Consider the following 12,300-nt stretch of genomic DNA (forward strand, 5'->3'; position numbering starts at 1 on the left):
CAAGATTATTATGAAATGAAGCAAGTATTAGGCATGATAGTAAGGCATGACATATTAGAGAAACAAGTCATGAATCGAGTAGCAAGTTAATCAGTAAGCAAGGGAAAACTAGAGCCTCGACGTAGTTGGCGAGAACTAGCTAGATATCAAGATTCCCTAGAACGATAAGACGCGAAGTTACTCTCTTCGCACATGATTAAGAATGTACTAGCATGAACAAGTATGAATTTACCGCTAATCGGATCGATTAAGGTTCCGAGGTAAACATGTATGCATGATTAGGTTTATCCTAAATTTATGACAAGTATTAAGTAGGTGACATGTCTCTTGCAATCCATGAAGGTATGGATTCAAGGGGTTCTCATTATGAGAACGATTCAAGCCATAAGGGACCCGCATGTCACCGAAAACGCAAGACTAAGATTATAACTGCATGGCGGTGCTCGTGTCTCTTGTTATCCACGTCAGGGGGATACGGGAGGTTCTCGACCTAAGGGGAACGGTTCAAGCCGCAAGGGACCCGCACGACACCGAGGGAGTCCGATGTCCGTACATCGGTCATGTATGGGATTGTTCTCGGGGTTACTCCACCCAGGGCTCTCCGTAAAATGAATCAAGATAATAACTGTTTGTTCAACGCTAACATAATGAATGAACTTAGATACGTTTATGTATGATACGATTATGATTATGATTATTTTCACAAATGAAAGCATGTATGATTAAGTTAAGTACAAGAGCATGAGATGCTATAAGACAAGTACAAGTTATGTATAGAACAAGTAAAGTATATTACGCTGATGACGATCTTAGGTTTCCCCTAATTGTCCGGTTTAGAATCGTGCCATGATATGTTATGTTTAGGCCTCGATACGTAGAGCGTATTCTTGACAATGCGGTTCTAGGTTCCCTCGGCCGCCATGACACGTATAGGAAGTGAAGCCTATAACAAGTGAGATATGCCTATGACGGGACTAGCATGCACTACCGTCTAGGAAACATGACCACACACGTATAATCAACCGTCAGGTTGTAATGTAGATACGTGGTGACCGTAGGTTTCCCCTGAGGTTACCTTTAGCCTAGGATTTAGGGGAACTCACTGAGACATTATGTCTCATCCCAATCCTTATTTGTTTCAGATATCAGGTTGGACATCAAGGTAGTAGCCGAATGGATTTTTCAGCAAGAGCTCGTTCGTACCCGAAGCATGAAGAATGTGGATCTCAAGGATGTATTTATTTTAAATTAGACAAGATATGATGTATTGATATTGTACGAGCGTGTTTTGTTGTATATAAATTCATTCGAAGTTTTTATGTTGTATAACTTAATGTATCCAGTACTAAATTCAACGCACGTGCTAGACTTTCTAGATACGTCTAGTATGGGTGTTACATCCAGTATTAGAGTTACGTTCTTATATACCAGGAAAGAGTTCTAACTGACATGTAACATGTGTGGCAAAGCATCTTACAGCTTTTCCTTATAAAACTGTTAAGGTAACACAATAATAGATTAGGTTGCTACATGGCATCGCCAATAGGAAGTGCGAAAATTGGTTTTATTAATTGTATGATCATTTTCTAAAAAGAGAATATTCAACTACTTAGCCACCTCACCAGTCTTCTTAGAGCCACATTCTTACTCATATTTTACATGTATGGTCTTAACTCTCAACTATCAAATTCTTTTTTAATTATATCATGTTATTTTTTTTCACATGCAAAATTACTTATTCCCAAAGACATCATATTTGAAATTGATGGAGTTGCTTCTAACCTTGTCTAGGACCGTGGTAATATTGTGTTTAGAGGACTGCCAAGCTTTATGCACCAATTCTTCATAATTGTTGTGATCGATCGAAGCGGCTTCAAAACGGAAAGGTCTAGGCCCTCTGGCAAGGGGTAGGCCACCAAAGCGGAGGAGAGGATTATGATCAGAATGCCGTCTACAGAGCACTTCCACAAAGGCTTCAGGAAAGTCAAGGAGCCAAGCAACATTAGCTAGACCTCTATCAAGCTTTTTGGAAAGAATTTTGAGGCCATTATTGTTGCGATGCCATGTGAAACGGCCTCCAACTGCAGTAAGATTAATCAAACTGCAGCTGTCCATGAAATTGGAGAAGGTTTCTGCTCTTGTGTGGTGAAAAGATACATTGAATTCAAATCTAAACTAATTATTCTAGCCGAAAAAATCTCAACAAATTATTTTCATGTCCATAAAGCAGCCTCAAAAAGAACCCTAACCTCATTATCTATAAATAAGCTTGAATCCATATGAAAAAAGTGCACAACAAAACAACTCCAAAGAGATAAAAAGTTCAGCTTTAAGAAGAAAAGAAACAATCATGCCTTCCTCCTTCTCTGCTCAATCAGGTATGTTTCATCAGAAATAGAATTTTAACAAAGATAGTATATGCTTTGTGATTATGGTGGTTATCGCAACCATTATTTAAATTAAACTTTGATAAGAATTCAAGCATGAAGAATTTAAGGCATTAAAAACATTATTTTGATTTGTAAAATTGTAAATAGTTTTATATTTTATTCATCATACATATACACATATCTTATCAGTCTTATATTTTATTTACAATGTTTAGAACCAGCACGTTGCTATTATGGATTATCTGATAATATCAAGAGCAATACGAATATCTTTGAAGAATGAATACAATCTAGAGGTGCAACGCCCCAAGCTCATGCCCACCAATCAGTTAAATTTTCAAATTGATGTTCTCTCGCATTCAGTTGATTCAAACTCAGTTACACATCTTAAAACGTTAATCCACAATTATCAAGAAGTGAGCTGCAAAAGGTTCTTCCTAGAGGGTCAAGATTGGTCTCAGGCTATCTTGTTCCACCATGACTTTCCCTCTGATTCACTTGAGGAACTAGCACTGACGCTCGTGTCAGAAGTTCATGAATTGTTCGATTTCGATGAGAGATTATTTGGTTCTGATCTTGCTAATGGAGTTGGACCTTCCGATGCTCGTCGGTTCACTTTGCATCTTAGAATTGTCGTGGAAATATAATTAGTTAGATATTAGATATATAGTAACCATTTTTCACAAATTAAAAGCTATTATCTTTCTTGTTTTGATCACACTGTGATTGCATATGTTGAGTTAATATTAATATTCTGGATTTGTTTATTAAGGTTAAACCATTAATTTATGATAGATATGTTCCACATATTGTTTTCTTCAAATTTATCCTATGAAATCTTTGATATTCTTTTCTTCAATGCCTCCTCCTCTTTAGTTCATCAAGAACATACTGCACCTAAAACTCTTGAATATATAGTAATATACTAAATTGAAAATTTAATTTTCTTATCAAATAATTGAATCTCAAACTCATGTATAAATTGATTCGACATGTATTCACAATCACAAATGTCAGCACAAAAAGAGATGATGCGCATAGAAAGGAGAAAGCCTAATACCACAGCTAAAATATTACAGCCTTGTGTTTTTACAATTCCACAAGTCAAGTATATCACTGATCTTGCGTTTCCTTCAACTGCAAGGAATTCAAAACTCCCTTGCAGGCTAGTCTTGTAGCTGTTTTCTTGTCAGCAGAACCTTTGTACTCGTATTGATGAATTACACCATCTGCAATCACCTCAATTCTACAGCTAGTAACGCCGTCGTTCCTGGACAAGTTCTTCTCCATAGTATAATTCATTTTCTGACACAGTTCAGTTAGTTCTCTGATCGGATGGATCGTTAATGTATCAGGTGTCACAAGGGGTTTCAAAAGAGGTCTTATGCTTTGCCACACAACCTCCTTGTTGTATCCTGAATCAACAAATATAGCACCAGCTAGAGACTCTATGATGTCTCCAAGTACCTGGAAATAATAGGAACAATCTTAGATCATCAGATTCACAACATAGAAAAATGCACTAACAACATTTACATCTTTATATTATGTTCAAATAGAACTAATGACCCTAAAGTAGACAAAGCATACTATGAAAACCACACGACATTGACACCGACACGAGTTTTCTCTGCTCAAACAGTACTATGACAGTAATAGCGTTATTCCTAGATTTCAACAAACTAACCTTGGGGAATGAAGCCTCGGACTCCCATCCAAAAGTTTGTGATGAAGACCGTTCATCAAATTTATCAAGGGTAGCTTCAATATGTTTATGTAACTCCTGGGAGGCATGGAGTACATGTTTATGCAGTTGAACCTTGACGGCAGACATTGCATAACAATCATTGTTCACAGAAGCTGACCGCATATCAGTTAACTGCCCAGGTGTCATGCCAGGATATTCATTATACAAATGTGTAGTAATGAGATAATCCAACACCGAGTCTCCTAAGTATTCAAGTCGCTGCAGGGAAAGGAATATATCATTTAAAAAATTAGGCAAAAGCAAAACACATGTAACAAGAATAAGGTATTGATTTGTCAAAAGAAAAGGATAAGGTATTGTTCGGATAAACAGCTTAATAAACTATTTATGTAACAATCAAGTTAAATCATCTTCATAAGCTATCCTGCAGAGCTAATGCAAGTAAGCTGAAAACAACCTATGAACATGCCATATGTTGTTTTCATAAGCTCTGCCAAACAGTATAAAAAGTGCTTGTGCTAGTAGATATGCTCATATAAACCACTCCAAACAGACCCTAAGAGGAAAATATAATTGATCGTGAAGAAGATTGTGAATTAGTAATATTTATAAATTAGGTTCATCAAGACTTCACAAAAGATAAGCTAATCAATATGGAGTCCAAGAAAATTCCGCCTTACATTGATAATATCTGGTTTCTATATGAAGAGTAAATACCAACAATAAGTACCTGATAGCATCTTGGTACGTCAGGCAGCATGTAAGAACCGTGTGTCATAGCTTCTACTAATAGGGAACGGTCCCTAAACGAGTACTTCAAGAGGGATTCTAGATAGCTGACATTAACTAGATTATCTGGACAAGCATTGACTTGCCTCTCATAGGGTGTAATATTAAGATTCACTTTGATACCAACCCAATCCATAAACAACAATGCAGCCATCTCACTGCCAGTGCTAAGGAATGCACCAATTAGTGCTTCGACAACATCAGCAACAACTTTCCGTTTCAATTTTCTATTTCCACGAGTATATATTTTTGTCCCCTTGAAAATTGTCTCTTCTAATTTAAAACATCTTGATTTAACTCCAGGAATGATCCAGGTCTTAGGATCAAAAGGCTCATTCCGTATGAAGCCCTGCAACTCAGAGGAATATATAATCAACAACAAAATTAATGTATTATCTGCAATTACAGTTTCAAAATAATAACGCAAAATGAAAAGCCAAACAATACAACATAATCAATATTTATAAGCATTACTGTTTTGAGAACATAATACTTATTACGGTAAATAGTGAGTATTGTACACTTTTTGTTTTGATCTTCAGTGCTTCGAGAAAGCAAAAAACTGAAAATAAAAAAATTGATACCGACATAATAATCAGCCAAGTTAGAAGCATATTATAGGATCAAAATTATAATAACTCCGATCTTCTGCAAACTTCTAAAAACACAATATCAACTAATTAAGAAATCAGTTGAAAGACAGCTTCATAAGAGATGTAAGCATACAAGATTAAAGACTAATCTATTAAAAAGAGAGGGAGAGAAAGAATACCGGAAGTATAGAACTGCAACCTAACTTACAGAGGGCAGCGTTACAAATGATCTTCTCCCTCTTCACACTAAGAAGACCCTCGTGATGATTTTCATACATATTAAAAAGCTGTTGACTAACAGCATATTTTAAAAAAGAATCTCCTAGAGTCTCCAGAGACTCGTAATGAAAGGTCTCCTTGCATGATTTTGTGGTCATTGCTTCCAAGACCTAAAATGCAAAATGCAGATACCATCAGTGCAAATATCTTTAAAATGTACTAACCAAAAAAAGCAAGAGGAGAAAGTTCCAAAAGGAACTCTTTACATTCATTATTCGGAGTCTTACCGTTTTCAAGTACAACTTTGTTTCAAAACTACTTTCATTATTAATAAATTATTATACGAGAAACATACAATAAAAAATAAACTGTTTTTCTAAACTTATTACCTATTAAGGAAAAAACCAATAGATACAGAATTCTTAATTCTGGAAAGAAGAAAAACTAGCCCACCTTGAATGTTTGAATACCGTTCTGAGGGCAATGATTCAAATGCATCTTTTTAAAGTTCAAAGCTACAAGCAATGACTCAAGTCTATGCATGATCGATGGAATAAATGAAAATGAATAAAGAGTTCTGACTGATATTGGTGACATGATTATAGAGCAAAGTTCAGGAGGTAACTCAACAAAGGTCTTGCTCACATCTGAAAAAGAAAAACACACGATTAATATCAGATTACACATTATTGCGTGCTTTTATGAACACCAAAGTCCAAATGTTTGCATGGTACTCACTAAGAAAAGATCAAGGTACCGCAAAAAACAAAGTAAAAAATTTAAAGCTCAAACCTCTGTCCTTCGATTGCCTATATCCGTGACAATAATTTTTTACTGGAAAAACGTGTCTTGCCTTAAGTAGGCGTTGATGCTCAAAACGCAATTGAATGCCATGTCTGAAACTCAGAAAAGGATAAATTAGAATAATGCCCTAAAATAGATAAATTAACCGCATAATATATAAGGCACTAGAGCTGATAGATTAACTTGACCCTGAACATCTACCACAAAAAATTACTTACTTTTGTCCAAAGTAATTCTTGTACGTGGTCACTTCACCATCCCCTACTTCCAGAGCTGAATTTCCATCCAATTCCATTATACCAGTGGTGATGTAGGTACGGCCATTATGAGGAGTACAAATCAAAGCATTTCGCAATATGCAAGGGCAAACTAAACCCTTTTCAGTGCATATATTTGCGTCATGATGCAGGCACTTAACTATAGATGGATGTATGGAATTAATAGTTATCCAATCAACAGATGGTGTTTCCTCTATAGCAATTGATGGCAGCAGAAGATAATCAAACTCAAGATCATCTTCCAAACAGAATTTGTCGGAAACAGTTTCCATATCTGTTTTATTATGGTTCATAAGAATTCCAAGGACATTAACTTGGAATCTTTTACACAAAAGAACCTGGAAAATGAAAACAAACCATAATTGTTTTGACTTTTCCAACACTTGCGAATATGTCAGATGCAATTAAAAAAAACAATTAAAGGAGTAATAGAGAGATACCTGATCCGGAGAGAGATTAATGGATCCTTTGTATCTCAAGTTTACAGACAAGCTACCTCTATCGAAACACATGTCAAATTGCATGCATTCAGTTTCTAGATCAAGCTTGACTCTAGTTGCAAGAAAAATGTCTTGCACAGTGATATCGTAGCTAAAATTTTGTTTTAGCTCTATTAAATAACAATAGTATATTGTGTTACTATTGTTTGGCATACGATTCACCAATTCAAGTGGTACATAACTTGGTTGATCCACATCATATGGTTCATTCCCTGTAAGATTTTTTTTTTTTGCGTCGATGCCATTTATAGAATTAGTATATGGTTAAATAGAAACTTACATTCACGTAATATTAAAAATTTAAAGGCAATAATAATAAAATGAAAAATGAATAGAAAGCATGAAGTTACCAAAGTCCTCCACCTCTGCTTCTTCAACGACTATAGAAGGAACAAGATTATCTGTCAAAGCTCCAGTCATATGAAGTCGTTTGCATGCTTCAAGACATGCAATATTTTTTAAGAACTTTGAGTCACCTTGTACATTAATAGCTTGTAGAGGACAACTCTTAGGAAGATACAACGTTCCAGTCTGTTTGTCCCACCTTGGAGTCGGTTTAAAGTACCTGGGAGTTTAGACAAAATGGGATGAATGATGAACGAGATAAAAATAAATAAATTAAAAGGATCAGATTAATGCAAAAGAAAACAAATCTTAAGGTTCATTAAACGGAGAAAAAATGGAATAAGGGTAGCAATAAACGAACCCATCTGCTGGAAGTCGTGAGCAGTACAAGTATATCAAAGTAATGCTAGAACTAAGATTGACAACAGCTTCAGTGCTTGCAACACGGTAAGCTTGCTCATTAAATTGATCACTTTCCAGACTTTCACATGGAAGGGAAGAATGATGCAAGGACTCCTTCCTCATCATTTCCACACCATCAAGGTATTTCTCTAATCGAGAACGTGTAACTGAATCCCCACTGTAATTTTGGAACAAAATATAGAAGTTTTAGGTATGCTTACCTCAAAACAATGAACATATAGATTTGATATTATAACTTTGTCTCTTGCATCAGGCTAAATAGAACTTTCCTAAGTGGTACTATAGTAAATTGAAATCACAATAATTACCTCTTAACCATCAATATATAATCTGAATTTTGCATTCTGGCACGGCCACGGGACTGTACAAAACTGCACACGGTGGGAGATGGGTCAAATCTAATAACCAAATTGCAACTTTGAACATCTAAACCCTCCTCAAGAATTGATGTCGCAACAATGACGTTGACCTATAGATTAAAATGTTTCCTTAATAAGTAACTGCATTTGCTTATTACAATACAGTGGATTATACAAGAAAGTAGCATACCAATCCCATACGGAAATCTTCCACAATTTGATTTTGATTTTTCCTTGTTTGGTTTTGTAATTTACTACCGTTTCCTGCAATGAATTTAGCCGTCCAGCTATTGTATTTCGGAAGCAAAGTGTTCAAAAGAATCTCAAGGACAATAGCTGTAATGACCCTTTCCACAAAAACTATGCATCTCATTTCTGTAAAACTCCTGTAATTTCAGTAAAACAGATTTAATAATAATAATCAAAATGAGATGAAAACAAAAACTATTGATGTGAGCATGGAAAAGATAAAAACATTACTGCAAGATCTATTTATGATACATGATATAAAATATTTTTTGAAAGAATCTGTTTATGATAACCTGTACTCAAGTAGACAGTCCATAAGACAACACACTTTGGAGGTCAATAGCCCCCTTTCCATATCGGAATTCATATTGTCACCAATAGTCCACTGAGGATCTGATTAAGAAGACACTTTCTAGAATTAATAAAAGAATGCAAACAAAAGATTAAATTGAAATATCATGTATTTTCTCAAGATTGTAGAATTATTACCAGATGGTAGGTAACGTTGCAGTGTCAGAATAGCGGACGAGCAAAAATCTTTCACAATTTGATCACCCGAGTTGCCCCATAAGAAAGTTTCAATTCCAATGGATGATAAAGACTCTGCAGCCTATCACGTAAAACAAAGTTGATGTCAATTATGCAAACACGAACGTAAAATAGAGCCAAAAAATCACAGCAGCAGAAGGGCAAGAACCTTCAAAGCCAACCAAATACCAAGCTCATCCAAGCAAAACATTGAGTGAGTATAAATCCTTGCTATTTTCTTGTGTGCAGAGTCAACAGTTGACTTTATGAAATTTGAATTTGTGACGATAAGCTCGTGCTGAAGAACAAATTAGAGCCATTTCAAGTTAATAATCAACTATGATTGGACTAAAACACGCACTAATATAGTTTGGAATCAGTAACAAAATTTAAGAATGGATGACAAAACATGTAAAGAAACTTTAGTCTAATATCAATGTAAACAATCATTTGCATATGTACACACCTGTTGTTTTAAACTGCTGAGTTTATTGGCTAATTCTTCAAATAGCGCATATGAAATTACATTTTCATCGAAAAACTGGAATTTTGGGGTTGATGTCGGTATGAATTTGGAGATGACAGCATCACTCACACATGTATAAACCTTCGATTCAGAAAACAAAATATCAGAGAAATTCACCGAGAAGATAAGGGGGATAAATTATTGCCACTGAACACAATAAACACGTATAAAGAATAAAGTAATAAAGTAAGAAAAATTGTACATAAAGAAAATGAAAGTAAAAACAACCTTTGAATTCATTAAAGTCATTAGTTGCCGAATATTTTTCGACAAGGTCGACTTAGAATTTGCCGCTGTATCAAAAAATAAAAGTGAAGATAAATGAAATAGAACTTGAGAGAATAACTGACACTGATAAATAAGCTGGAAAGAACTAACAAAGCAAATAAATGAATAGAAACTTTCTATAGGCTTTTATACCTTTCGACTTAATTGGGGATGCAGTCATCCCAAAAATTCGAGGAAGCTCGGTGATACCAGATCTTAATTGATGGTGATAAAATTCCTGCACACAATCAAACAAAAGTAACCACGACTTCAATCGTCTTCATCACTTAGTCACTGGAAATAAGTGTATACTAACATATTGCGATCAAAATATACTACGGTAATGAGTTCAAATACACACTTACAGTCATGATACAAGCATATGGGTGTCTACCCGAAGCATGATGGCATTCATCCATTATTAAAACCTTTATCATTTTCAGTTTCATAAAGCTATGCCTCAAGCAAGAAAGCAATATTGCAGGAGTCATAACAAGCACCTGGTACATTCAAAAGCATTACCAGCAGTGATTACCAACAAGAGATTGAAGCCACATGAAAGGAATGAATTCCAGAAAGAGCAATATTAATTAGTCGGTTAATTAGCTATATGTTTGTTTAATATAAGATAAGATTTCATTGACATAAACAAAATTAATAAGAAAAAATTGTCTATTTCTTGTTTCACTGGAATCTGCGTAGTACAAACTAATAAAGTTTAGAAGAATATTTCATATATGGCTCAAACAGATAGATTATTGTTATGCAAACCAGATTAATATTAATATAAAATAACAATGACGTATTCTAGCGGCCATTGAAATGCAAAGACTCTCACCTCATGTTTCGCCATTTCTTCTTTCCATATAGCTCCATCCCATAAGTCAACACGCATCTCTCCCGAATACGTTCCAACTTTCAAATCAGTGTGATTTCTCAAAGCCTTAGCTTGCTAGAATACACAAGTAAATAAACAACAAGCACAGTGAATTCTCAATCATCACATAGAAATCATTCATCAGAGAATGCATCTGTAATTCGCAAAGTTATTGTAAAAGAGATGAAAGTGGCAGCATAATACCTGAGAAACCAAAACAACTCTGGGAACCAAAAAAACAGCAATGTAAGGAGAAGGCTTTCGGAGGTGATAAGCGTAGCTTCGAAGAAGCATGATGGCTATCAAAGTCTTTCCACAACCAGTCTCCAAGTACACTATAGTATTTTCACGAATCGCTTTATCCAATGCTTCAAGTTGATAGCTACACCAAAAAAAAAAAAAAAATCATCAATCCAAGCAAACATTACAATGAAAAGGTTTAGGTTTAAGAAACTAACCTTCTAGCAAATGGAAGAGTGTCAGCCACGATCTGCTTCTGATAACAGTCATCTATTTCCATCAGAGCTTCTTCCATAGTATTTGATGGACCTACATTAATCAACTCAAATATTATAATTTTTCTAAATATTACTCTATAGATGAAGCAATGACAATAACATGGACTTCAGATACAACACTAACTTGTAGACAACCCTAATAATTTAAGAAAATACAAGCGATCAAATGTACACCAACATGGATCAGACACAACACTGATTCAGACACCACTTCAATCAAGATGATCTTAAATATATTAAAGAACCACACTAAACCAAAAGCTATGAAAGTGAAATTGAAAAAGATCATACCTTTGCCTGTTGAGTGGTTGGTTACTACCACACAGCAAAATACAGATGAATAAGAAAAATCCTAATGAAAAGACCTAAGTCAAAGACAAAGACACGGGACAAAGAAACAAAACAACACGGCTAGGTATTAGGTTCTGGTAAAACATACAACTTGCACACTATTTATTGAGTGATTCTGTAGGGACTTGGTAGGTTTTGGTAAAGCATACAACTTGCACACTGTTTATTGAGTGATTTTGGTAAAACATACAACTCGCACACTATTTATTGGTAAAACGTAATGTTCTTGTTTTTAATTCTTTGTGTTTAATGTAATCCAATACATTAAAGAGATGATTGATTATGTTTTCTCATAGAATTACAATGATTTAAATAGTATTAAACGTGCTAGTAGGAGGGTTGTATATAAAAACTTGTATGGATATAAAAACATACTTTTTTTCTTTCAAAGAAAAAGTATGTGGGCTAACGTATCGGATGATTGATCTCTTCTCTTCTCTTATTCTTAAATTTTCTCTGGTCAAGCAACCCTTTTACCTATCCCTAATGCACCAAATTACTAAAATAACCTATAGTTAAGCCTCTAATAATCCCGCCATTCTACTACTTCAAAAATTTGTCCGCCAAAACTACATT

The 12,300-nt window shown here is 34.9% G+C and overlaps 2 protein-coding genes across 2 annotated transcripts; both read right to left on the reverse strand.

The window, feature by feature from the left end:
• Positions 1 to 1,731: 1,731 nt before the first annotated feature.
• Positions 1,732 to 2,115, reverse strand: LOC146955284 (uncharacterized). The gene has a single exon (XM_085748127.1). The coding sequence runs from the start codon at positions 2,113 to 2,115 to the stop codon at positions 1,732 to 1,734; it is 384 nt and encodes a 127-aa protein (XP_085604253.1).
• A 1,230-nt stretch (positions 2,116 to 3,345) lies between these two features.
• Positions 3,346 to 11,964, reverse strand: LOC146955285 (endoribonuclease Dicer homolog 2-like). The gene is made up of 23 exons (XM_085720958.1): positions 11,665 to 11,964; positions 11,314 to 11,404; positions 11,060 to 11,237; positions 10,817 to 10,930; positions 10,344 to 10,478; positions 10,132 to 10,216; positions 9,940 to 10,004; positions 9,652 to 9,792; positions 9,355 to 9,483; positions 9,147 to 9,267; positions 8,951 to 9,050; positions 8,599 to 8,794; positions 8,358 to 8,518; positions 7,988 to 8,206; positions 7,632 to 7,846; positions 7,222 to 7,493; positions 6,722 to 7,119; positions 6,492 to 6,595; positions 6,153 to 6,346; positions 5,660 to 5,869; positions 4,829 to 5,236; positions 4,078 to 4,356; positions 3,346 to 3,857 (listed from the first exon to the last, which is right to left on the reverse strand). The coding sequence occupies exons 2-23, from the start codon at positions 11,388 to 11,390 to the stop codon at positions 3,504 to 3,506; spliced, it is 4,155 nt and encodes a 1,384-aa protein (XP_085577084.1). The 5' UTR covers positions 11,391 to 11,404; positions 11,665 to 11,964; the 3' UTR covers positions 3,346 to 3,503.
• Between the last annotated feature and the right edge of the window lie 336 nt (positions 11,965 to 12,300).

This window comes from Medicago sativa, chromosome 1 (assembly GCF_051527215.1).
Source record: "Medicago sativa cultivar Bolivia chromosome 1, Bolivia_mono, whole genome shotgun sequence".
Lineage (NCBI taxonomy): Eukaryota > Viridiplantae > Streptophyta > Magnoliopsida > Fabales > Fabaceae > Medicago > Medicago sativa.

What these genes read in the sequence shown, in the direction of transcription:
- LOC146955284 (XM_085748127.1), bottom strand. Translation starts at nt 2,115, where the DNA reads ATGGACAGCTGCAGTTTGATTAATCTTACTGCAGTTGGAGGCCGTTTC.
- LOC146955285 (XM_085720958.1), bottom strand. Translation starts at nt 11,390, where the DNA reads ATGGAAGAAGCTCTGATGGAAATAGATGACTGTTATCAGAAGCAGATC. An exon ending in CATATGCTTGTATCATGACT is followed by an intron (nt 10,217 to 10,343) that starts GTAAGTGTGTAT and finishes GATTGTGTGCAG; the next exon opens with GAATTTTATCACCATCAATT. An exon ending in CCGAGGCTTCATTCCCCAAG is followed by an intron (nt 3,858 to 4,077) that starts GTTAGTTTGTTG and finishes TATTATTTCCAG; the next exon opens with GTACTTGGAGACATCATAGA.